This window comes from Hibiscus syriacus, unplaced genomic scaffold (genome assembly GCF_006381635.1).
Source record: "Hibiscus syriacus cultivar Baekdansim isolate YM2019G1 unplaced genomic scaffold, ASM638163v2 tig00005459_pilon, whole genome shotgun sequence".
Taxonomy (NCBI): domain Eukaryota; kingdom Viridiplantae; phylum Streptophyta; class Magnoliopsida; order Malvales; family Malvaceae; genus Hibiscus; species Hibiscus syriacus.
The window spans coordinates 727127-754861 of NW_024062058.1; the positions used below are offsets into that span (position 1 = coordinate 727127).

The 27735-nt window shown below is 35.3% G+C and overlaps 2 protein-coding genes across 2 annotated transcripts; both read left to right on the forward strand.

Moving 5' to 3' along the window:
• Positions 1-620: 620 nt before the first annotated feature.
• Positions 621-9948, forward strand: LOC120199427 (transcription factor MYB83-like). Its single transcript, XM_039200510.1, has 3 exons — positions 621-691; positions 8207-8497; positions 9225-9948. The coding sequence occupies exons 1-3, from the start codon at positions 621-623 to the stop codon at positions 9913-9915; spliced, it is 1053 nt and encodes a 350-aa protein (XP_039056441.1). The 3' UTR covers positions 9916-9948.
• Positions 9949-15162: 5214 nt separating this feature from the next.
• On the forward strand, positions 15163-27735 carry LOC120199428. The gene is made up of 4 exons (XM_039200511.1): positions 15163-15547; positions 15578-15750; positions 27188-27373; positions 27445-27735. Exons 1-4 carry the CDS (start codon positions 15184-15186, stop codon positions 27733-27735), a joined length of 1014 nt encoding a protein of 337 aa, XP_039056442.1. The 5' UTR covers positions 15163-15183.

Here is a 27735-nt window from a genome sequence, read left to right on the forward strand (position 1 = left end):
TAGAAAATAAATTGATCATAATTTATTTTTATGATTAATGTTTTTTTATATCTTTTGAAAACTGACGTATGATCAGATTTTTCATAAGATATTTCTATAAAAATTTCACTTCGAAATATAAAAATGAGCTGACTCTTATTCTCATATGTAATGGGATAAAGGGGAGGTATGATAGTAGGCTGCCCCCAACGCTAGGTTGAGAGTAGCTTCCGTGAAGACCTCCAAATTATGAATTACCCCCCGTGGGACTCGATCCCACGACCCTAAGGTTAAGAGCCTTGTGCTCTACCAACTGAGCTGGACGGACAATTCTCACTTTGAAATATAAATATCTAAAATAAATTATTTTTATATTTAATAATAATATCATTTTTTAATATCATTTTAATAAATAAAATATTAATTAATAAAATATATTTATCAAAATCTTTAATAATAAAATATAATATAATATTTGTTAGTATTATAATAACATACTAAGTTTTTTTTTTAAATAACGGTTTACGTATTAAAGTAGGCAAAAAGGGCATCATGAGACGCACAGTATTAGCAATAGAAGTAGAAGAATCATATGAAAAATACAAAGGATAACTAGAAGATGTTGCCCACTGAACGAGAATATGGGTGGCGACATTTGCGATACGGCGGCGTACGTAGCGGGCCAAGATATGGCGATGAACTTGCAGGAGCCGTAATGCTTCCATAAGATGAAAGCTTGCCACTGAAATATCAATGCAACATGACATTAACTGGCGCACTAAATTTGCCTAATCACTCTCGACCACTACAGTAGACCAGACATCTCCGATGTGAGTCGAATGCATGAGGTGATGGCCTGGGCTTCCACAATGCCAGCATCAACGACATTTGGAATCCAAAGGGCATGGCCGGCGAGCACAAGCCCCACAACAACTCCAATTGCGGTAGATGATGAAGTGCAATCAACTAGACATTGACGGGCATAAGATTTTATGTTGAGACAGATTTATAAAATTTTAGAAATGAAAACAATTTGTCAATAAAAAATACAAAGAAAATACTTAGATTGTATAAGAATTTAAAATTTTCATAGGAATGATTGTCCAAAATACCTAAACTACTCGGTCCATCCCTGCAACTAGGATAAATTGGAAGATTGAGTTATGGTCATTTAGTTGCTCTATAAGGTGCAATTTAGGTTGTTCATCATAGATGTGTTTTGGGCAGATACTAAAATATAATTTTTGGATGTGAACAATATGAAGTAATTATATGAAGCACACTGTCCCATGGCTTGGACTTGAGGCAAAAATGTCACATTTTCTAGTGCTGCGCCTTCTCTATGTGAAGTTAGAGGCCCAAATGATGTTGCAAACTTAACATCTTTGCTTGGCCTCTCTTGGAACGAGCTAAACCAGTTATTTCCAATGGTTGTTGGTATGTTAATTAATTCAAAACTTTGTAGTTTTTAGGATTTAAGATTTAGGGTTTAGAATTTAATAGATTAATAACTTGTCAAAATTTACTAATTACTCGAAAATATTTTCGTATTTAATAATTACGTCTTTCGAGATATTGTTAGAATTGTAAGTGAGATAAGACAGATCGTGAGTTATTCAATATTGACTCAGTCAAAGCTTGATAAATACTTGACTTGAGCTCGAGTTTGACTCGAGTTCTTATCGAGCCGAAACGAGTTACTTGATACTCGACTTGAAAAGCTCGCGAGCAACTCGAAAATATAATATATTAAGATTTTTTTTTTTGAAAAATAAATTATTAGTAATATCAACATTTATGTTTTGATTTTTTTAAAATGCAATATAAGGTTTTTGTATATTTAAGGTTTAGGTTTGAGTTTGAAGCTTCAATTGAGTTAAGTTTAATAAAAAAGTTATTTATTTCGAGCCTTTTTTAACTTTAATTCATGATTTCAAGTTCGAGTCGAGCTTAAAAATTTTAAACTCGTTAGTTTTCGAGTCGAGTCGAACTCCATTTCAAAATTTTCAAGTCACGTTCAACAATACTAGACTCTTTTACAACTTTAGACATCCACCCAGAATAAAGGCCTCATCAAACACTATACTATCTTCTGCAAAGAACATATGCGAGATCAATAAACCCTCATGTCCAACCCGTGCCCCCCTTTTATAGTTTTTGTTATAAGACAATGCAAATCCTAAAGAATTTTATGTTTCATTTAGTGTGTGTATATACACACTAAATGAAACATAAAATTCTTTAGGATTTGCATTGTCTTCTATATATTATGAATATTCCAGAATAAAAAGGAAATGGTATATGTGTAAAAATATCCATGAAAAATATAGATATTTATATTATTTAATATTGTATCTAAAATTATCTATTTGAAGAATATATATATTTTTAATGTTAAATGGTTAAGATGTTGACATGTGTCAACAATCTAATGACCACTATAAACTATAAAAAGGAGTGAGTTTTTACCATTGTAAGAAGAGTGAAAAAGTGAGAAAATTGTGCCAAAAGTAGGGGTGTGGAAATCCATGTACTTTTAAATTATTAAATAAAAAACACACAAATTTAAATATTCGAAACTTCGAATTATATAGTCCAACATCTAAACACAAAATTTAAAAGTTCAAAATACAAAATATAATAATCCATAAAATAAATAAAACATAAAAGTTCATAACTAAAAGTTTATATTTAATTTCAGTATGGTAGTAACAGTGGCATATATTACTAACACAACAGTTCTGTGTTGATATTAGCTGATATGGTTGTATATACTTTAATAATCCATATAAAAGAAAAGAAAATCCATTTCTCAAATATCAACAAAACCATCATCAGACAACAAACAATTCACCATTAGTACCAGGAAAAGCCATCTTACATGAGCATCAAGTGATTATATAATAAAGGCCAGAAAAGTTAATCCAAATAACCACAATCAATAGACATGAGCATGCATCCTATTTTGGCTTAACTTTTTCAATCGGCTAGGAATGAACTCTACTTAATTTTTTAAAATCGGAACCATATGTTTATCGGAATAAATTACAAGAAGAAGATTGATTATAACATTTAAAGATAAATAAATGAGGATAGAATATAACAGTGGAGAATGCTCTAGATACCTTCATTTTTGGAAACTGCATACTCTATTTTGCCTCTTGTAAATCTTCGCCAAGAAGGACTTCAACACTGCTTGCACTGCTTTGCTAGGATGACCATCAATTGAGGTTACAAGCTTCTCATAGCTTGAGCTTTTGTACTCCTCGAATACACCCCTTCAATAAAAATAACAATAGGAAATAAATTAACCACACAACATTTCTTGCTTTCTTTTTATGTTCCAGGAAGAAATCCTGAATAACATCAAACCTTGATATTAAGCTCACTGTATAGAGCCTTCACTTTAGCAACGTTGACAAAGTCTGATTTCCCATAGTTCTCATGGGAGGAAACCATAACATCAAATGAGTAACAAAAATATCAAATTTATCATCAAATTTATCAGGTCTGAAGCATGCAGCGTGCAACCTTTGCCCTTTAAGGATTTCAATCAGAAACTGGGTGGGGTGGGAGGAGGAGGACGGGTCACGGGTGTATAAGTATTTTATAAATGATATATATATATATATATATATAACTTAACCGGGTACTCAGGTAACGGGGTACCAGAAAAAAATCAATTTTTGTGACTCGGGCCCGACCCGAAAAGTGTTGGGTTTTGTACCTGACCCGATCAGGTAATTTTTTTTAAGAAAATTACCCAGTTTTTTTAGATCCAGGTCGGCGGGTCGGGTCAACCAGGTTGGATATTTTTGCACACCCTAGCCCAAAGTTTGAGCTAGAAAAAGAGAGCTTTAGAGATAAACACATGTAAAGTAGTGGGGTAACTAGGTAATATTGTAATTGTATTTTATATCAATAAAAGTTTTCTCTTCTCTTAAGTTACCCGGTTAAGCCATAGTTGATTCTAAGTTCTTAGTGCACTTGTGTTAGTTCTATTATATGGTCGACTCTACCGCCTGATTGATACATGATCGTTTATACCACCTGAATGATATATGGTCGGCCTTGTCGCCTAAGTATTATTGTGCACTAAGAATTTTAAAAATAAAAGGCTAATCAACATCAAAAGTGGTTGTGTAGTGTGAGTGGTATATTCTAGGTCCTCTATAGTTGGTGTGTTGGGCTCGTCGAAATTTCCAACAATTTTATTTCTCTTTAATAAGATTATCTTTTTTTATCAAAAAGATTTTTAATTCATGTTATATATTTATTTAGTGATAAACTTCTAAGACTTATAAATGAAATTAATATTTTTATTTCTTCCTAATATAAAATAATACTGAATCATAATTAGGGAGGAGCATGAGACTTAAATCTAACAGATTTCGATCAAATCCAATTCTATTAGGCCAAAGATTTTCAAAAATTCAAATTTGGGTCAGGTTGGATTATGTCATTTTTTGGAGTACAAATTTGGGTATGATCGAATTTAAATTTAGGATAAAAATATTTGACTTACCCTATCCAACTGGACTCATTCTTAGTTTGTAGACATAATCCTAATAAATAACCTAGCACATCATTCTTAAATTCTAATTAGCCCATCATCAATTAGAAATTAGTTATTTGGATATTTACACACATGCGATTCATACCTTATTTCTTTACCCGAGTCTAATTAACCTTAACCGTATTAAATCACCTTAACATGAACTACTACTTTATGATAATAAATAATATACAACTATTTATTTATTATATATGTTATGTCCATGTAAGCCAACATTATATCATATATAAACTGATCAACTAATATTCATTTAAACATCAATAAATATCTACAAATATATGTGTGTGGGGTGTTCTTTTTCTTGTCATTTTTAAAATATTTAGTTTGTTGCTTGGAACCCTTACAAGTATGAAAAATATTTTTCCCCTTGACGGCTGGTGATATGATGAAGAAATAATACTTTGAAAACTTTTGAGTCGCTTGAGAGTTTTCCCTTCACTTTTTGCCACAATTTGTGGCAATCTATGTCCACACAATACAACATATATAAAATATCCACGAATCAAACAACTTTGAGGGTAAAAAAATTATTATTATTCTTTGAGGTTTCGAGTTTAAGTACTAAAAATATTAAGGGTGTGATCGCTCAATGTCAATTTTTTTAGAGTTATATAACTATAAAAAATAAAATACCGTTGGGGATGTGAGCATTCAAGATATATTTTTAAACAGATAATGCTTTATATCTATCCGATTAATAAAAAAAGAAACATTATATATATATATATATATATATATATATACCTCAAGTATATTTGACTAAGATCCCTCTCATATAAAATAAGTTGGGGTGGAACGATAAGTGAATATGCCCATTCTTCACATGAAGAAGGGGAGACGAATTTGGTAAGTAAAGGGAAACATAATATATATCTTTATATTATATAGACAAGGGAAGTTTTGGAGTACTATATATCATATATGGACCGACCTTATGTCACATTTTTGTTAATCAAGTGAAGGGAACCCTGATTGATAAAGCAACATAGAGTAATCATGCCTGGGTATAGGAACACGTTGTCATGTCTGTGTCATATTTGTGTGAATAAAGAACTAAAATAAGGTAGCATTAAAAATTCCAAAATAAGTTTGGGTCCATTTAATAAATGAGAAATAAGGCAATTTGGACAAGATGTTACTTGCTGCATAGAGTTTTTTTTTTTGGTATTACAATCAATGTATAGCAATTTGCAACACAACTTTAAGAAATATACAAATATTAGTAGCACTCAACAGTAACAATAATTATTATTAATGTCTGGTTTGATGATAATCATATCATTTGGCTGTATACAGTCATGGACCTAAGCGGGGCTGGTGGGGTGGCCGCCTCCTTAAAAATTTAAAATTATCATATATTTTAAATTTTATATATGTATTTTCTATTAAAAATTTATTTTCACCCCTCTTATAATTTTATAAGTTCAAGATCGTCCTCATTAACATAAAAATTTGCCTCTGTTGCTGGATTTATAAGTTGCTTACTTTATATATTTTATTAGGTATCATTGCAGAATATATATTATAGTGCTGAGCTACTTTACTATTAATAGAAAGGTGGCTTGAAAGAAAAGAATGCTTTAAGCCAAAAGAAGGAAGGTTTGGTTTCATTTTCTGCAAAAATAAACCATGCATTGTGTCTCATATTCACCAAGAGAGAGAGAGCATTATGTGAAGTGGAAGCAAAACAGGCTGTGTCTCGTAGAGATATGATGATTAGCTTGTGAGTGAAGAAAAATGCATCGAAAAAGACAGGATAGAGTCAAAGACAAGACGACCAACCATCGCATCCCAGTCCTAGGACTGAGGTCCCCCTCCAATCCGTTTTCCACTCTACCCATCAACCAACCAACTCTTGCTCTCTCACACATATGTAATCTTATTTTTTGGTCCCTCTATTATGTTAAAATTTAAAGTTTAATCTATTTACTTCATGATATTATTAGCGGGTTCAAGTAGGGTTGTAAACGAGCCGAGTTGAGCTCGAGTATTGCTGACCTCGACTCGAAAACAATGAGAGCTCGACTTGACTCGAAAACTTGATAGCCTAAAATTTTCAAGTTCAACTCGAACTCGAAATCATGAACTAAAACTCGTAAAAGCTCAAAAATGCTTGAAATGAAAAAAAAATCTTAAACTTAACTCGATTGAAGCCTCAAACTCAAACTCGAACCTGAATCTTAAATACATGAAAACCTTATATTGTATTTTTTTTAAAATCAACACATAAATGTTAATATTATTAGCAGTTTATTTTAAATAAAATAAAATCTTAATATATTATATTTTCAAGCCGCTCACGAGCTTTTCGATTCGAGTATCAAGTAGCTCGTTTCGGCTCGTTAAGAACTCGAGTCGAGTCCATTTGATTGGGTATTTATCGAGCTTTGACAGAGTTGATCTCGAGTAGCTCGCGATCTGTCTCGTCTAATTTATAACCCTAGGTTCAAGTTGATCTAGCATAATAAGACACTAAGATCCCTTAAATAAAATTACAGGTTTGAATCTTAACGTTGTGAATGAAAATAAATTGGTCTGAGAGGGTCGTCCCATAATTAGGGATGGACACGGGGCAGATTGGGACTATTTTTTGCAGCCTCGACCCCGACCCAAAAATATATTCGCTAAACTCGAGTACCTCGCACCGCCCAGATAAATTTTAGATTTTCTTTCTCCCCGATCCCGCCTCGAATTTTAGATTAAAACCCCAACTCTAACCCGATCTAATCCAAATAAATTAATATTTTAAAATAATTAAAATAATATTTTTATAATATTTTTATTTTTAATAATTAAAGAATATATTTTAATAATACAAAATTAAAAATCCCTATAATTTTAAATATTATATATATATAAGATAAAATAATAATTTATACCGGGTCGGGTTAAGTCAATTTTTTTTACCTTAAAACCGGTCTCATCCTGTCCCGAAATTATATACAATATAACCCAGCCCGTCCGGCACCGATCCTTGATTTTTAAAAAAAATTCCCTTATAAGATTGGGTCAGGTTCGAATCAGGTTCGAGTATTTTGACAATATCTACCTATAATAAACATATGTAGTGTCCAATTTAGTTTAGTCAATTAATACAGCAGACGATAAAGAGGACAATTTTTGCTTGTGCTCAGGCGTGGATGCAACACAACCCAGGAAAGTGGTCGTACCTTATTTTGATCGATTGGTACGAACAAAATCAATATTAAGCATTCAACTTACATGCAAATATATTAGTGATTGGATACGGTTTGTCAGATTTTCATGTAGTTCTAATTGTGTAACCGAACCGCGGTAGAGAAACACATATAATCTCTAATCATGTTACCAATTTGAAAATGCTTAAAACATTATAGAATTAGAGGGACCAAATTATGTCCAATCTAAAGCAGGGAGAGTAAATCTCAGTTTTTGGCATAACAAAGGGACTGAAACCATAACTATTCCACTCATAGTCATATTTTAAAGCAAATATACCCCACAACCATCGCTATCATCATCACCATTACCACCCCATCAAGCTTTCTCTTTCTCTGTCTTCAATGCGACCATAATTCACCTATATTATTCCTCTCTCTTATCTCCTTCGAGCCAGTTAAAAGGAGGAAAAAGGCTCCACTAAATCAGATCGAGACCCATCACGGCAATTAGGAAGCCCGATCAAAATATGGCAACAAAAGACAGAACTAAGAACAACAACAACAAGATGAAGCTGAGGAAGGGATTGTGGTCACCAGAAGAGGACGAGAAACTGATGAAGTACATGCTGAACAGTGGCCATGGCTGTTGGAGTGACATTGCTAAGAATGCCGGTTTGCAGAGGTGCGGCAAGAGTTGTCGCCTTCGTTGGATTAATTACTTGAGACCCGATCTCAAGCGCGGCGCCTTCTGTCCCCAAGAGGAAGACCTCATCGTTCACTTGCATTCCATCCTCGGCAACAGGTTCTATTTCTCTTTTAAAATTCTCTCGTACTACTAAATTGAGATTGAATTTCGCAGTTACCATAGTGATGTCACCGCCACATGCATTAATGGTGATATCATTGGTGTATATTGAACAACATTGTGAAACACCGGTCGTTTCTTATGTGGTTGAGATCTCTTCATTAACGTATATATGAATGGATTGAAGGGGTGGGATAACGATCTTCTCTTAATTTTTTTAAATTTTGATATGTTTTAGATACTATTTTCATATTTTATACTTAAAATATATTTTAGCTCCTTAAATTTTTATATATTTATATCTCCTACGTAAAATCATGCGTTGGTGGTTGTATGCACGGGAGGCTGTTCAATCCCGTTCAATATAATACTCTTGATCTATAGATTTCAGGCTACTTTTGAACCCTACTGAAGCTTTATTAGCTGTTTGTTTTGCTTCATAATTGCTTTTCAAATATACCACATTCTCTACTTGAATAGAGCTTCAAGCTATTGTCCCCAAATAGCTGTCCACAGACCAGCAGCATGCATCGCCACTCATATTTTCTGGGGTTTCATTTTCAGATATGATCGTTTCATGTTCGATTGAAATGCCCTAAACCTAAAATTTGTTGCCAAAAAACAAATTTTTAACATCTCCTTTTGAAAATTTATATTATAGATTATGTATAGATGGATAGATGCATGCACGTCTCATTATTTTGACTGGTTAAAAAATTTGCAGGTGGGCTCAAATTGCTGCTCGTCTCCCGGGGAGGACAGATAACGAAATAAAGAATTTCTGGAACTCAACACTGAAGAAAAGATTGAAAAACAGCACATCCACATCTTCATCACCCTACAACAGCGATTCATTGGAGCCGCCCCGAGATGTTGTTGCAGGAAGGATTTTCCCTCTGCGCGAACATCATCATCCCATGACCTTTTGCTTGGACTCGATTTCTTCATCATCCACAATATCCATGCCGCAGATGGTTCCGCTGCTCGATATCAACAACCGTTACGGCACGACGGGTGCACCAGGTTTACGAGACGTGACCACATGCGTAACACAGGATGGTTTGGGGGAGGCATCATTTTATGGGGATTATGGGAATCTGGAGCCTGGGAAATTAGGGTTTGAAGGCGAATATTCTGTGCCTCCACTTGGGAGTAGAAGTACTGAAGATAACAATGCTGCAGCCATTAAAAACAGCATCGATGATAGGAAAAGCAATAACAACCACCACCAGAATCATAATAATAATACTTGCTTCAACAACACCGATCATAAGAGCATTAAAGTAGGGGACATGTTTGGGGTAGAAAATCATCATTGGGGAGGGGAAAACTTGAAAATGGGAGAATGGGATTTTGAGGGTTTGATGGATAATATATCTTCTTTCCCAAATCTCCTTGATTTCCAAGTTGAATAACTACACAAAGCCACATATACGAGATATTCTTCACTTCCTCCCCACCTCTTATCTTCCCTATTGGGTTTAACTTTAGGGTTTGCCTAATGTGGGACGTATTGGAATAAGGATAAATAGGCGAAGATTAGCACGGGTGATGTACGTAAAATGTAACAGTATATAAGCATGGACCATGCAGGGGGCTCAGTGCAAGAACCATTATCGTCCCTTCTCCAAGAGAAATTAAATGTGAATAGTGATACAGAAATAGAGAAAGACGAAATTAAAAAAAAAGATTATATGTTGTTGATTGTACGTTTGATTTTATGTACAAATTAAGGGAATAATTTGAAGGTAGAGTTCTTGTTATTTGTGGAAAGGCTGAGAAGGGCCGATTCATTAATCTAGACTCCGTAAACTCCCCATCAATAATAATAATAATAATAATAAGAGTTAACTGCATCGCGTATCCTCAAAGTATGTCTTTTATTTTAAATCGGTTTCTAAATTTTTAAATATTTTAATTTCATCCCTAATCTACTACTATTATTTCAAACCAGTCCTTAAACTTTTGAGCATTTCAAATTCATCCTCAGACTATGAACTACATTCAAAATTGGTCTCCAAAATTTTGAATGTTTAAATTTCATCTAAAACTATACACATATATACTAATCACATCCTTGTTTCACGACCTAAACTTTAAAAATTTTAATTTCATCACAGACTATGATCTTTATTCTAACTGAATTGAGATGTTGCATCAACTGAATGATACACTTTCCAACAGACTAACCAATCAACAAGTAGATGATAAGCATAGAGTGAAGCTTTCAAGTATCGCAGATACACTAAAGCACCATTGGCTAAACAACAGATGTTTTCAGGTATGACAGATTTTCCAACTCCTTGTTTTCTCCCATTAGTATTTAATAAACCAAACTTTACGGCATTGATTTATTGATTGAATAAAAATATTAGTATTTATATTTCAGACAGTGGTGTCAAGCTTAGGGAAAAACAATTTCATGGTCATACTTGACAATCGCATAAACAAACCCGATTGGTGCTGCAGTAATTTAGATGACAATGGATTCTTCGGTGACAAGTGCTTCAATCTCGAATCCGATCAATGGATCACCGGCCTGACTCGGATGGCCACCTTATTCAACGGTGGTCGAATGAGCTTGACGAACGAGCTCCCAGGAATTAAAGCTTCAGACAAAGAATTTCAGCTCTCCAAGCTCCTCTCCGAGGTAAGCCGAGGTATATTATTTTCCTTTTATTCTAGATTGACGTCAATAGAAAATTTGATACAAAGCTTTCATTATTCCGCAATGAGTTATGCAGGTCCAGGTCTGTTAGTAACCAAACTGCACAAAGTGATCTTCCATCCCTTTACGGAGCTTTGTATCACAAGAAAATCATTTTTTATGTTAGAAGATAATCACATGCATAATGATCGTCCAATAAACTAGACATTAAGATTTTTCGTGAAAATCCTTTCTTAAAAAAACCACGGACAAAAGAGGAGAAAATTTACTAATATCAAAAGAAGAAGAATACAAGAGGAGTCCTCTTGGACAACCTTAATCTCTAGCCCTAATCCTTAGTATCTATTTTTAGAGATAAAGGAAATTTATAAACTAGAGATATACTTAGCAGATTTTCTAAAAACGGATTTTTTTTTTACTTTTAATCAAACTAGGTTTCTTACTTTTCCCGATTAATTTAATTAATTTGTGTAACTTTGAATTCGATCAAACTCTAACACGTCCATCGATTGCAGTTAGGTCCATGCACTGACTCCTACGCTTGGAGTTACTCCCCTCGGAAGACTTTACTAGTAACAGGAGGTCAGGAGCACATTTTTGTTTACATGCCGATGAATGGGTCATCGCTAAAACTCGGCATCTTCTGCACCGGTTCAAATTCAAAATGAGAAATGATATCCGATTCCAAGATGCATCTCTCGACTAAACTCAAAGATAGAAATTTCATTTGCCTCGATGCAGTTTCAGACAACACTATCATCACAAACAATTGCAAAATGCATGAATAAAGACAACACACGTAATCCTTCGAGCCAGTGGTTCAAACTTCTGGACAACACAAGGAGCAGCACTATCGTTTAATTTCATCAAGCATTTAGTTTTTGTTTTATTTATTTCGAATTGTACGTGAATTAGGTTGGTAATGATCATACAAAATTCGACTGATTTGATCCATAAAGGCAATTATTTAATCTTTTACATAGATTAACTAATACTTCACCTCCCGAACTAAAATTCAAATTGACTCAAACATTTCTACTTGAATAAATAAAAATTCAAAAAAAAATACCAACACATATTGCTTAAGGGGCATCAAGTGCCTTCCACTTAACACCAACAAACATTCGTGCAAACAAAGCTTAATAAAGGCAGATCAGAAACATAAACACAAATTAACAATCAATTTTTTTGCTGATATAAACTCAAAGTTTAATGATTGAGTTATATTTTCATGTTAATTCAGTGATTCTCGATGCATATATATATATATATATATATATATTAAAGAGCCCACTAGGATCATGTGAGAGTGAGGCACATGCAGTAATAAGTGCCTTCCACTTTCATCCATTTTCAATGCCCTCTTAAGACTCGTGAAAAATGTTTATGGCTTCACTCTGAATAGAGAGCATGCCAAATTTATTGGACCAAACATATATACAATTAATGTGATTGTATAATGCCATGATCAAGCTTTATACAACTATATTTATATATTATAAGTATAATCATGTGATATATATGGCATGCTATATATCTGTCAATTTTTTTTTATTTTTTTGCTTTTTCTTCTGCCAGTGTTTGGAATATATATTGCAGAGAAATGAGAAGAAAATAAATAATTAAATAATAATGAGAAGCACTTGGATATTTGGATGGCTGTGATGATGATGGATGAATAGTGGAGTGTATGATAAAAGCGAAAGCTGCCCGGATCATCGCCGTTGCCTTTAGACAATTATTTTCGTAATGTTTATTCTCACTATTACTGTAATCATATATATATATTCCATGATGATAGGGCAAGTTGGCAACATAGTTACAGGTAGGGATTGCATTGGGTCGGACCCAAGAACAAGCAATTATCCGCCCGAGATCCGACCTGTCTCGATCAAAACAAGATTCCACCCGACCTGAACCTGACCCGATATATAACTTAAAAATCCGACCCGACTCGAAATAATAATAAAAATATTATTTTTATTCAATAAAAAACATTGATTTAATTAAATAATAATAATATATAGAGGGTATTATTGTAATTATTTTTAAACATATAAGGTAAAATTATTATTTTTCGGGTCGGATCGGGTATTTTTCACCCTAAACTCGAACCCGGCCCAACCCGAACCCAATTTTTTTAAAAATCCCAATCCAACCCGATCGGATCATAACCCGTCGGGTTCAAGTCCCATGCATATCCCTAGTTATAGGGACGAACTTAAAGAAATTATATTAAAAGTTTTAAGGGTACAAAATTAGATAATTATTAGAAAATTAAAAAAAATAAAATTTAAGAGAATTTAAAAATTTCAAGAAATACGACTATATCCGCAAGCACCCCTCGTCCCGTCCTTATCAAACTTTTAAGCTTGTATGGCAATTCACCATCCCTTGCAAACCAAGCCATTTGTCATCCTTAATATGTATCATTAATTAATCTTTTCTTTTCTTTCCTTGCACTTTTCTCCATCTCTCCTGTAAACATAATTTAGGATAAACTATCTATTTATTTATCTATATATTACTGATTTTCTATTTTAATCATTTAATTATTTTTCTTAAATTATACATAATGTTATATTTTTGTTTTTGTTTTAGTTATCTACTGTTAAAACACTAACGATAATGTTAGTATATTATTATATTATTTTTTAATTATTTTTAATATTGACGTTGCATTTTTAATTTTCTTATTTCCATATAAATAACAATATCTTTAAATAAATTTTATTATATAAATAAGATAGTGACATGTGTCACTATCTTATTGGAATAAAATTTATAAGAATGATGGGATTCGATCCCACCGACTAAGGAGGTAGGGATTAAATCTCATTATCCCCATAAATTTTATTCCCATAAGGTAATGGCAGACGTCATTTTTTTATTGATCAAATAAAATCAAAATTTTAAAAATGCAACATCAAATATAATTTTGAGAAAATAATTTAATGACCAAAATAAAAATATAAGAATAAATGGATGAATTATTAATTTATCCTAAAAGCTATATAAAAAAGCAATAGAGTAAGAAATAAGATTATGAATGTTGAATTGTAAAAAAAGAAAATATGAATGTTGAGGAGGTTCAAGCAATAAATTGTGTATGACTATAGTCTTCTTTTTTTATTAATATTGGATAAGTATAATGTATTATTTATTTAAAGATAATTATTAACTATTTGATACTAAACGTTCACGCCGTTGATATTTTTAATACTCAGACCTGATATTTTAACCAATAACAATATTTTATATCACTAAAGTTGTTTAGTTCGTGGATTTATGACTGATTGCTATAGTTGAAGAGATATTCTGTTTGAAGTGTACTTTAATATGCACCCTAATATTTGATGTTCTCCATAAATATAATATTCTTCTACGCTAGCCCTTTTTTATTTATTGATTTTCTATTTTTTTCTTTTTTGGAAAGGGAAGAAAATTAGGATACTTTTTAAACGAACATTAATTAATTAAGAAGAAAAATTAAAGGGAATGCTAAAGCGTGCTTACTTTGCTATCATTCCTAGGATATAGCATGATTGAGATTTCAGACAATTCGGTGTAAAGCAGATCCAAGGATATCTCCCCCTCCCTCATTTTCGGATCATGTTTTTCCCTTTAATGCCCCTATAATTTCATTGTTTTTTCTTCTTCCCTTTAGAAAAGCAAATTCTACTATAATTGCTTCGCCTAAATTACCATGTTGGTGCCTGTACTATGGGATTAAGGATAATTTAGTTTTTTCTATTGTAAAAGTGAGAAATTTAGTCTTTACAGAGGGGTAACTTTGTAAAAAAATATTAACTTGTTATGTTTTGAATTTACGTGAAAAATATATAATTTAATCTTTGTTATATTTTAGAATTACCAAATTAAGTTTTTTTTCCTTAAAAATAAGTTTCTTTTAGTATTCATGGTACTGTAAAACAATATAAATATACATTTCTTTGTGCGTTCCTCTCTATTTTTCATGCCTGGTTCTTGTAGAATATCATCTCCAATTCAGGCAATGGAAACTTACGGTCATCATGAAGACCAAGAAGCTTTGATGTTCCACTCCTATCCATGTGCATACTACGTTCAAAGCCCTTCCACCGTCTCCCATGCAAACAGCACCGACGTCCGCAACACCTCCATGGAAGACCAACCCGCCGTTACTCTCCATTTCCACTCCCCGACTCCTTCCGAGTCGAACATCCTCAACAAGAATCCCGACGTTGCTCGCTTCACCCTTTCGCGCTACTCGTCCTCTCACGGGTCGAACAACTCCTTCCTGCACGACAAAAGCATTGTTGCAGCCGCCGCCACCTCCGGTGACAAAGGAGGGTTCAACCGTCTCGTCATCATCGACAAGGTCGGTCACGGTGACGATCAGAATGACGAAGATGAAGACGATGATGAAGATGAAGATGATGATGGAAAAGGGTGGTGGTGGAGGTATTGTTCTTTTAGGAGCTCTAGTTCTTGCGCTTGGATTTCTTTGCAAATTTGTTGGAGGCTGGTGTTGAGCTTGGGGCTTGCGTTGCTTGTCTTCTACATTGCTACTAAGCCACCAACTCCTAACATTGCTATTAAGGTATGTGTACTGGTCTCTCTTATTCCTCTATTTTTTCTTCGAAGTAAAACTAGTACCATATTTTACTGAACAATTTTCGGGGACTTGCATTTTGTTAATAGATTAATGAATTGCTAAGAGAAAACACAGATATTATCTGCTAAAGTAGAATTGAATTCAAGTTTTAGGTATGGACTGCCTGTGTAGGAGCGGTGTAGGTAAACAAATTTTATGTTGGGATGAATTTGTAACTAACTTAAATTTATAAAATTTTAGAATACGAAAACATATTTTAAAAAAAATATATATTAAAAAATTTAAAATATATAATAATTTTAATATTTCAAGATAACGAATCTCCACCCATCCATCATTGTACGTATTTATAATGCTTCATATCTTTTGTTTTAAATGAAAAGACCAAAAGGAGGAAACTCGCATTATCGGCCGGGACTGAACCACGTGGATCCTGAAAGTTTTGGTCTAATAATATTTATGGTCCCTCTCAAGCTAAACATCAATTAAGCACTATCATCTTCATTTTTCGGGTTTAAATACTTAATATATCATTACTCTTTGAGGTAATAAATTGTATCCTTCATAATATTTCATCTTCATTTCGTCTCTATTTATCATAAGAGAGTATATATGTAAATTTACTGTTGATGGATCCTTTAAAATGTCAAATTATGGTACTCAACTTCTAGTTTTGTTTAAAAAAAATTAATCACCGATTTCTGGTTTAATAACCGACCCATCCATCCAAATTGAGCTTTATAGAAATTCATTATAAGGGTGGCCCTATTAACCTAGTTTGCTTTATATACAAACACCAGAATTCGAACATTTGACCTTGTTTAAAGAATCTAGTACCTTATCCTTCTAGACCAATTGTTTGTCGATAACTTCTGGTCTTTTTACTATCCTACAATTTAGGATTTAGCCCCTTTATTATTTCTTCAGAACACTATTTTCAAATCATGTCAACTTAACGGTGTTGACTAGTAAATTAATATCAAAGTAAAGGATTAGATCTAAATATAAAAACTAAATCTAAAATTTAAGTACAATACAAGAACCAAAATAATAATTTGACCCCCTTGACCGGTATATCTCTTCCTTCTATTTATTTTATGAGAAAATCGCCTCAGTGACCAAAAAAAAGTTATAATATACGATTTTAACCAACTTTTTTTGGATTTGCCAAAATGACCAACAAAATCGCAACGCGAAATAAAAATCGCAACGCGATCCCCAGAATCGCAAATCAGTTTCCAAAATCGCAACGCGATTCTTGAAAATCGCGATGCGATAGTACAAATTCGCATTGCGATTTTCAATAATCGCAACGCGAATATGAAAATCGCAACGCGAACACATAAATCGCAACGCGTATCCGTAAATCGCAACGTGTATCCGTAAAATCGCAACGCGTATGGGTAAATCGCAATGCGTATCCGTATATCGCAACGCGTATCCGTAAATCGCAACGATAATACATAAAATCGCAACGCGTATCCGTAAATCGCAACGTGTATCCGTAAATCGCAACGCGTATCCGTAAATCGCAATGCGTATCCGTAAATCGCAACGCGTATCCGTAAATCGCAACGATAATCCGTAAATCGCAACGCGTATCCGTAAATCGCAACGATAATCCGTAAATCGCAACGAGAATCTGTAAATCGCAACGATAATCCGTAAATCGCAACGAGAATCTGTAAATCACAACACTGAAATTTTGGGTATATAACACTGAAATCATAAACTAAATCCCTAAATCGCAACTCATTCCATCTCCATCTATCACTCTCTCCGGCGACATCCGTTCCTATATCCAACGACATCCTTCCCAATCCGGCAACAGGTTTTAGTTTCGCAGCTCGTCTGTTTAGTAAATTAATTTACAACCATGAAATCATCTGATCATGTTTGGATAGATTTGTGTTTTGGAGGGTCATGGGATAATGTTCATGGTGTTTTACAATATATGCCTTTACCCATGAATCTTCAACTAAAATTGTCTTTACAAAAGTTAACTTATGAAACTCTAATGCTACGTGTTTCAAATAAATTGAATTTAGAGCCCCTAAGTGGATTTAGGCTATCTTATCAGAGAAATGGTAAAGTTTATTTGTTAACCGACAATGAAGATGTTGAACGATTCATTGCTTACATTAGTGTTTCACAAGATGATGTTACATTGTATGTTGTTGAACCTAGAAGTAGTATTGTTGGGTCAGTAGCGGGTAGTAATCAACTAAGTTTTTCTCAAAACCCACAACCTTTCTCTAATCCAAATCCCAATCAACTTTCAGCACCAAATTCCGGTTTTCGTATTGACCAGTTAGACGATGATGAGCCAACAGAAAAAATTGTAAGTACTAGTCAGTATTCGAAATTTGGTCTTGGTCAATATCCGGACTTTGATATTGGTCAATACACGGATTTTGATGATGTTTCAGAAGAAGAAACAGACCATGTGTGTAATGATTTTAATATTGGTCAATACCCGAATTTTGATGATGAAACACCCGTTGCCGAGGAAGATGTTGTTGATGATAATGAGGAGGAAGTTACGACTGTGAATGAACATGTTGAACATCCATTCTGTAATTCATATAATCCTGAAGAAGAAAAAGAAGAAGAAAAAGTCCCCGAAGAAAAGAAAATGCCACGGGAGTATAACTGGAATATGCCAGAATTACTTCAGTTACCGGAAGAAGAGTTGGCAAAGAAAGCAGTTGATTGTTACACAAAAGTTATTCGTGTCAAGAAAGATGATTGTTTTGATACAAAGGAAGACTTGAAGATAGCTTTGTATACAAAATGTGTGGAAGATGGCTATCAACTAAAAGTTAACAAATCAAGCAAAGATCGTTTCGAAACAAGGTGTATGATTGACAAAAACTGTACGTGGCGTATGATTGCAAAGAGAATAAAAGATTGCAAAATGTTTCAAGTTAGGACTTTTATTGATAAACATACATGTTCAAGAACCCAAGTTTTTCCTCACCATAGACAGGCAAACAAAAAGGTGTTGGGTGGTTTTCTGGCTGAGTTAATGTTTTTGAATGGCAGGGTATATCGGGGACATGAAATTATGACTGACATGAATGCTCGGTTCAAGATTAGTATATCATATTCTCAAGCTTGGAGAGCCAAATGTTATGCCTTGGAATTGTTGAGGGGGTCGCCAGAAGCATCGTTTGCCCAACTGCCGGCTTATTGTCACAATTTAAAGCTGAAAAATCCTGGGTCGGTAACTCATATCAAAACAGATAGAGATGGACGCTTTGAGTTGCTGTTTATCGCCATTGGTGCTACGGTTAGTAAATCAATATAATTTTGTTGACTCATTTTTGTTAGTTACATGCATTTCACATTTAAATGATTATATTTCTTGTGTATATTATTTTGTAGATTCGTTCGTTTATTACTTGCATGCGCCCAGTTATTATAGTTGACGGAGCACATTTGAAAGGTCGATACCTTGGAGTAAACTTATTAGCAGTAGCCATGGATGCTAACAATGGGATATTGCCAATAGCTTACGGGGTTGGCAAATCTGAAACCTCTGATTCATGGACATGGTTTATGGGGCATCTTAGGGATTGCATAGGTCCTATTAGCAATCTGACAATCATATCCGATAGGGCAAACTCAATTGACAACGCTGTTAGAAGGTGTTTCCCAGATGCTTTTCATGGACTTTGTGGTGTTCATTTGTATAGAAATCTAAAATCAAGGTCTGCTGGTATAAAAAAGCACAAATGGACATACTGGAAGGCTGTAAAAGCTTATCGGGAAGTGGATTTCAATAAGCATATAAATTGTTTAAGACGTGTTTTGCCTCAGTGTGCTCAAACACTAGAAGATGTCGGGTTTGAAAGATGGTCAAGAGTACATCAACTTGGAGCAAGATATGGTTTCATGACGTCTAATAGTGCAGAATCAATCAACGCTCTAAGTCGTCATTCCCGGAAATTACCCATTACTATGTTAATGGAGTTTTTTCGAGCCTCTATTCAACAGTGGTACTACAAGAAAAGAAACCATGCAGGTATTATTTCTTTGAATTCGTAACTTATCATATTATATATTTTACTAAGTATTGTTTATTTAAATTTACAGGAACATTGGAACATCGTGTTACACCATGGACTGAAAAAAAGATAACGAAACGTGTTGTGAAGTCAACGTCATGGAGAGTTGAACCATGTTCAAACACTTTGTTTCAAGTACTGGATAATAACTTAAATGGGCTAGTCGATCTAAATGCAAAGACGTGTAGTTGTATGAAATGGCAAACATCTGGTTATCCGTGTGGCCATGTTATAAAAGTTGCTCTTCATTTAAACCAAGATGATTCAAGCGCATACGCTATGGATTGCTACACTACAGAAGTTTATCGACAGACTTATGCCGAGATTGTCTACCCTATTCCACATCCTTCTGAGTGGGACATACCAGATGACTTACAAACAGTTTTGCCACCAGCCATGGACAGAAGGCTACCTGGCCGACCAAAAAGTCACGATCGTATACCGTCTAAGGGTGAAGAGAAGAAGAGATCGACATGTAGTCGGTGCAAGGAAAGTGGTCATACAAGGTTGACATGTGGATCACCAGTGCCATCAAAATCATCTTTTCCTCTACCAAAATATGGATCCTCATCAAAATCCAAAGCTCATATGGTGTCAAGCAAAAGGCACTCATCTTTAAAATCCCAATCACGATTGGCTTCACCTTTGAGACTGTTAACTTAGGTGATTTTTAAATGCAAACGTTGTATTATGTGGATTTTATGTGTGAACTTTTAACATTTTCAGTTGAATTAATGACTCAGGCCAACCATTTTGACTTAACCAACTCTTGTTATTCAGTTGTTATCACTATTAGGCATGCATTTGACTATCGCAACACGGAAAATACAATCGCAACGCGAAATGAAAATCCCAACATGAAAATCGCAATGCGGAAATGAAATCGCAACATGAAAATCGCAATGCGGAAATGAAAATCGCAACGAGAGAATCGCAATGCGAAATGAAAATCCAACATGAAAATCGCAATGCGGAAATGAAAATCGCAACGAGAGAATCGCAATGCGAAATGAAAATCGCAATGCGAAATGAAAATCGCAACGAGAGAATCGCAATGCGAAATGAAAATCGCAATGCGAAATGAAAATCGCAATGCGAAATGGAAATCGCAATGCGAAATGAAAATCGCAATGCGAAATGAAAATCGCAACGAAAGAATCGCAATGCGAAATGAAAATCGCAATGCGAAATGAAAATCGCAACGAGATAATCGCAATGCGAAATTATAAACGCATTGCGATTCTCTCGTTGCGATTTTCATTTCGCATTGCGATTCTCTCGTTGCGATTTTCATTTCGCATTGCGATTCTCTCGTTGCGATTTTCATTTCGCATTGCGATAGTCATTTTTGCCTTCAACATAATGCAGATTGAAATCAACAAAATCACCATTACATTTCAATCAATTAAACAAGCACAAATAAGAATTATGTTCGCATCAATTACACAAATCAACTTTACAAATCATCTTTTACAAATCAATTAAACAATCAAAAAATAAGCAATAATTCTTATTTCCGATCATCTACTATTGAATCAACTTTTACAAATCAATTAAACAATCAAAAAACAATCAATTAAACTATTGAATCAACTTTTGCAGCTCGACATCATTTTCACGCAGTTCACTTCTGAGATTAACCTGCAGAAACCAAACATTTGTTCAGACAACACTTTCTACAAATTATTGAATTCTAGTTACTTAACCAAACATTTTCAAACCAAAAGTATATAAACTTACCAATTGTTTATGGACATTTTTATAACGCGGATGCAGGTAGGCAGCGTCTCGTATATATCGATTTAGCCATATAATGCCGAAACCACACGCCTACTGCAGCTTTATCTCTATCGGTGGGAGGTAGATACTTGATGCTTCCCGTCGTCAAACGCTCCAACGCCAAGCATACGAGAGGACCACAATCTCCTCTGGCTCCGCTCGTTTGTTGTGGCGCGGTCTCGTCTCTAATAACTGTAATATTGAGCTTCTTTGGCTTCTTGTTTCCAGAACGAGTCCAATAATTGATCGCATCCAAGAATTTAGCCAAATGAGAGCTCCATCCCTTAATAACATCTCTTAAATCAGCCAATGATATGTAATTTATCATGCTGTCATACACTATTGTCTTAAGGGATGGGAGCTGAAGCTCGACGAGAATCCAATGTTTACGTTCCAAAACAGGGATAAACACCTGCAATCATAAGTAATAATTCATTCATTTGCGCACTTATTTCATAAAACCTTTAAACTCAATCTAAAATAAATACTAACCTTATCGACCTCCCACCATGCAGGATAAAGTTTAGCTTGTCCATTGCCCAAATCAAATGATTCATCTCGTGCATTCTTCAAGTGAACGGCGTGAAAGACGTCGGCATTATTGTATATCGTATATTTTTATTTTCTTAAGTTTTCTTATTATTAGAAGACGTGTCACCCACGCATCGATATGCTGTTTTACAAAAAAGACATATATTAGTGACTTACATAAATTTAAAAAAAAAATTAATCAAATTGAAATATAAGAAAAATAAGACTTACCCCCCCATCGAAATAGCCATTGTCTTCGACCCCTAATAATACGCCCCACCAAGGCCGTTCAAGCAACAAAAAGATATCATCGGTGAGCTTGCATATGTCAGTGAAACACCCCTTGCTCCGCTCATGTAGATAAAAATCAACTGCAGTCTTAGCCCAAAGGGTGTTATCCAAAATTGTGTCCGGTAGTTGTTCCCTCTCCTCTTCAGATACCGGTATGGTACTGGCCGGTAACTCATACGAGAGCCAACTTGAATCCATCATGTCCGGCACGACAGAGGGTTTCTCAAGAAGCCTACATATGACGCCATGTGAATCGGGCTCTTGAATGGTGGGAGGGACCTCTTCAATGATGACAGTGGCCTCTTGAACGGTGGGAGGGGACTCTCGAGGAATGATATGGGGGGCCTCTTCAACGATAGGAGTGGACTCTTGAGGGATGACAGGCGAGTCGGGCTTCTTCTTGCGGTGTCTTCGCACTATTGGGGTGTACGGAGACTTAATAGCACGTGCACGCTGTCTGATGCGTGAACTCCGTCGTGCAAGCATAACCCGACGTAAAGCATCCACTCTATCGGGCCGCTAAATAATTAAATACAAAAATCAGTAAATAAACAGACATGATATTTAAACAGTGAAAACAAAGACAAATATGTTTCAAACTTGCATGTATTCACCCAAGTCATTATTCTATCATAGTTCACAAAATGCATCAGATAACAAAGAAAATATGTTTCAAACTAATACCCTGAAGTTAGTATTTGTTTTGTCTATTGGTTGAAGTAAATTTATCCATTCAAGTTTCAATTTGCAGAAGAAGAAATAGTTTACTTTCGCAACACGAAACTTAAAATCGCAACGCGAAACCAAAATCGCAACGCGAAATGAAAATCGCAACGACAGAATCGCAATGCGAAACCAAAATCGCAACGAAAGAATCGCAACGCGAAATGAAAATCGCAATGCGATTTTGGTTTCGCGTTGCGATCTTGTCGTTGCGATTTTGGTTTCGCGTTGCGATTCTGTCGTTGCGATTTTCATTTCGCGTTGCGATTTTGGTTTCGCGTTGCGATTTTAAGTTTCGTGTTGCGAAAGTAAACTATTTCTTCTTCTGCAAATTGAAACTTGAATGGATAAATTTACTTTCAACCAAAAGACAAAACAAAGACAAATACTATTTCACAGTGTTAAAGAATACACAGTTTAGCAGAATTGGCAGCAACCGAACAAATTTACTTTCAACCAAAAGACAAAACAAAGACAAATATATTTCACAGTGTTAAAGAATACACAGTTTAGCAGAATTGGCAGCAACCGAACAAATTTACTTTCAACCAAAAGACAAAACAAAGACAAATATATTTCACAGTGTTAAAGAATACACAGTTTAGCAGAATTGGCAGCAACCGAACAAATTTACTTTCAACCAAAAGACAAAACAAAGACAAATACTATTTCACAGTGTTAAAGAATACACAGTTTAGCAGAATTGGCAGCAACCGAATAAATTTACTAAGCAATCTAAGTGAAATGGCTAATCTAAGTGAAATTACGAGTAAATTTATCATTAAGTTAAATATGGAAAATCTTAAACTTACCTCGTTGCGTAGAGTATGAACCTCATTCTGCAACGATACTATCATCTCACGTAGAGCGGCAACCTCACCACGTAAAGTTGACACCTCCACACGCCATGCACCATCGTTATCGCGTAGAGTACCGATCTCCTCACGCAAGGCATTGACCTCATCACGTAACTCCCTTGACTCATCCCGTTGAGGTGGAGGTGGAGAACAGGGAGATAGGAGTCGTGGCATCTTTGCCGGTCGCCTATCATGAGGTGATGGTGGAGAAGAGGCTCGATGATGTGACGGGATAGGTGATGGCTCTCGTTCTAGAGGTGTATAGTCGTCACGATCGGGTGATGGCTCTAGGTGAGGTGATGGCTCTCGAATTGGAGGAAGTGGATGCTGCTCATCATCCGTGCCATCAAAAAAACTCTGACTAGCTTGCCACCAATCAGTGGCAAGCTCTTCCTCCGTGGGTGACAGTCTTTGTAATGGAATGTTGGCCTCCTAAAATATAAACTCAAACAAAGTTAAACGTCTACTATTAATAACTTGTTTATATATTATATGAAAGTATTTGTGTTAACTTACATTATTTATTGTGGCATATGGTATTAAGTCTTCCCAATCCAACAGAGTTTTCCTCTTCCAGGAAATAGCCCTGGGAATATCATTTGACGTTTTTATTGCATATGTACGCATGCTAGGGAAAGCCTCGAATATCCAAATCTACAAACAATATAATAACAAAATTAGTAATTGTTAAATAATTAATTATAATTTTAGAAACATTATATAGAAATTCTTACCTTAAAGGCCCAAACAAAGCCTGACAAAGTGTATTTGGACCCATCGCCCCGCAAACTTTTGCGGTCATCAAAGGCAGACGACAACTTAGTCCAGGTAGCTTTCCATATATACGAACCCCACGGAAACAGATTCCATGCATTCAGGTCCTCTACCAATATTATTAGCTCCCGATGAATAGGTTGTCTGGCCTCTCTGCCTAAAAAGCCGGCATACACAAGTAGTAGAAGGCATACTCGGACAACATCGACGTCTTCCATCCGAGTGAAACCAGCTTTCTTATTAAATAATTTCTTCAGGTCGTCGACATGTAGGTTCGGCTTCTCCATTGACTCATCCGGAAAAACCCGGGATAACCATGATGGGCGGGCGATATGACGAGTGTACCGGCCTACATCATCGTGTCCGAATCGTAGACCAGTGATTAAGCAGAACTCCTTCCGCCCAAAGCAAGTATACGCTGGTGGAAAATGAAACCATATCTCTTCCTCACCACGTTGTATACTGTCGGGTAGATTTGATGTCATGGTCTGAAGCCACAAATGGGTCAAATTAGCATCTCCACCCGGATGCTGTACTCTCAGCCATGGCCCGAAGCAGGTTTCCTCAAACAATTGTCTTTGAGCAGGTGAAAGCTTCTTTGCAATTGTAGTGGCCAGGCTGACTTTATTTCTCAAGGTCAATTGAGCCGAAAAAAATTTCTACAAAAACAATAAACATACCAAGTTAGATATACCAAAAACTACACTGTGAAGATATACCAAAAACAATAAACATAAAAAGTAGTAGTTTATTCTTGAAACTAAAATTTGCAACACTGTTTTGTCTTTTGGTTGAAATGAAAATCGCAACGAGAGAATCGCAACGCGAGATGACAATCGCAACGAGAGAATCGCAACGCGAAATGAAAATCGCAACGAGAGAATCGCAACGCGAAATGAAAATCGCAACGAGAGAATCGCAACGCGAAATGAAAATCGCAATGCGATTTTGGTTTCGCGTTGCGATTCTCTCGTTGCGATTTTCATTTCGCGTTGCGATTCTCTCGTTGCGACAGTCATTCTCTCGTTGCGATTTTCATTTATCTCGTTGCGACTCTTCTGCAAATTGAAACTTGAATGGATTGCATTACTTCAACCAAAAGACAGAACAAAGACAAAGACAAATACTAACTTGAAAATCGCAACGAGAGAATAGCAACGCGAAATGAAAATCGCAACGAGAGAATCTTAACGCGAAATGAAATCTAAGTGAAATGCTTAATCTATTATTGAAATGACCAGTAAACTTATCATCAGTTTCAATATGAAAAACCTACAATAATGCAAACATTTCAAAATAAAAATAATTAAAAAAACTAACCCTCGGAGGTTGATTTTCCATTTCTGAATATTGTGAGGGATTTCTGACCGTGAATGGTTGTGAGGGATTTCGCCGGAGATGGGGACGGAAATCTTCGGAGATGGGGACGGATTTCTTCGCCGTAGAGAGTGAGAGATGGAGATGGGACTGAGTTGTGATTTTAGGTTTTAGGTTATGAGTTGCGATTACGGGATTTTGTCTTAATATTCTTTTTGTAATTTGAAAATAAAATACGCGTAGCGATTATAATGGCGCTTTAAATATCGCGTTGCGATTTACGGATACGCGTTGCGATTTTATGTATTATCGTTGCGATTTACGGATACGCGTTGCGATATACGGATACGCATTGCGATTTACCCATACGCGTTGCGATTTTACGGATACACGTTGCGATTTACGGATACGCGTTGCGATTTATGTGTTCGCGTTGCGATTTTCATATTCGCGTTGCGATTATTGAAAATCGCAATGCGAATTTGTACTATCGCATCGCGATTTTCAAGAATCGCGTTGCGATTTTGGAAACTGATTTGCGATTCTGGGGATCGCGTTGCGATTTTTATTTCGCGTTGCGATTTTGTTGGTCATTTTGGCAAATCCAAAAAAAGTTGGTTAAAATCGTATATTATAACTTTTTTTTGGTCACTGAGGCGATTTTCTCTTATTTTATTGTGTGTTATTTTGCTTCCAATAAAGCAAAGAGTGATGAGCTGCTAAAATTCATCCCAATAGACCGATGGGCATCATCGATGACTCTATCTATAACAATCCATGCATATTAGTAGTTTTCTTGTCCCCTAGAATTATGGATAGTCATTTTATCTTAATCTAATAAATTCCGACTCAAATTTGATTTGATTAAATATATTATTTTTTAAATTTTAAATTTGAATCGAGTTAAATTCTTTTCTGAAGGATGAGATCGGATTAAGAGAAAATCTTATAAGTGAACGTACTTAATAAAACTGTGAACTCGAAACATCAAGTAATAACAACAATTCCTTTATCACTAAGGTGACTTGGGAACACAGGTGGCAAGAAAACACTAACAAAATCTTTAATCTTGGAACGCAGGTGGCAAGAGTCGGTGAGTTTGGATTAGGAGAAGGAGTGGACGGCTCAGGTGTTTCAACCATCTTTCTCACCTGCAACTGTTCCATCGGGCTGCTCGTAGAAAACAAATCAAAGCTCTTCGGTCTCCATATCCATTCTCCGACGATCGACATATCCTTCGGCCGCCTGCCTTTGGCCATCTCACACGTACGTAACCAACTGCACAACCATGACCATTCCCATTGTGTTTCGCTTTATTTTCATTACTTGGATTGCAGGGACCAAAGCTATACGCTCAAACCTGGGGCTCATCGAGATTTGAAGTCTACATTGGAACAAAGAACAAACCAATGTACGGTGCCGGTAGGAGCATGCAGGACTTGCTGGATTCGGGGATGGGGTTGCCGCTACTGATTCGTTTGAAGCTGAGATCAAATTATCGAGTCGTATGGAACCTTATAAAGCCGAGGTTCCATCACCAAGCTGACTGTTTATTACTCCTCGACAACAAATACGACAAGAAACACCATACCCAAAAATACAACAGCACCTGCACCATTACTTCATAG

Excerpts from the sequence above, each read along its gene's own strand:
- LOC120199428 (XM_039200511.1), top strand. The coding sequence starts at position 15,184 with ATGGAAACTTACGGTCATCATGAAGACCAAGAAGCTTTGATGTTCCAC. Across the intron at positions 15,548-15,577 it reads GGTCGGTCACGGTGACGATC|ATGAAGATGATGATGGAAAA; the intron begins AGAATGACGAAG and ends ACGATGATGAAG. Across the intron at positions 15,751-27,187 it reads CTCCTAACATTGCTATTAAG|GTGGCAAGAGTCGGTGAGTT; the intron begins GTATGTGTACTG and ends CTTGGAACGCAG.
- LOC120199427 (XM_039200510.1), top strand. The coding sequence starts at position 621 with ATGGGTGGCGACATTTGCGATACGGCGGCGTACGTAGCGGGCCAAGAT. Across the intron at positions 692-8,206 it reads GCGATGAACTTGCAGGAGCC|GAAGCCCGATCAAAATATGG; the intron begins GTAATGCTTCCA and ends CACGGCAATTAG. Across the intron at positions 8,498-9,224 it reads CATTCCATCCTCGGCAACAG|GTGGGCTCAAATTGCTGCTC; the intron begins GTTCTATTTCTC and ends AAAAATTTGCAG.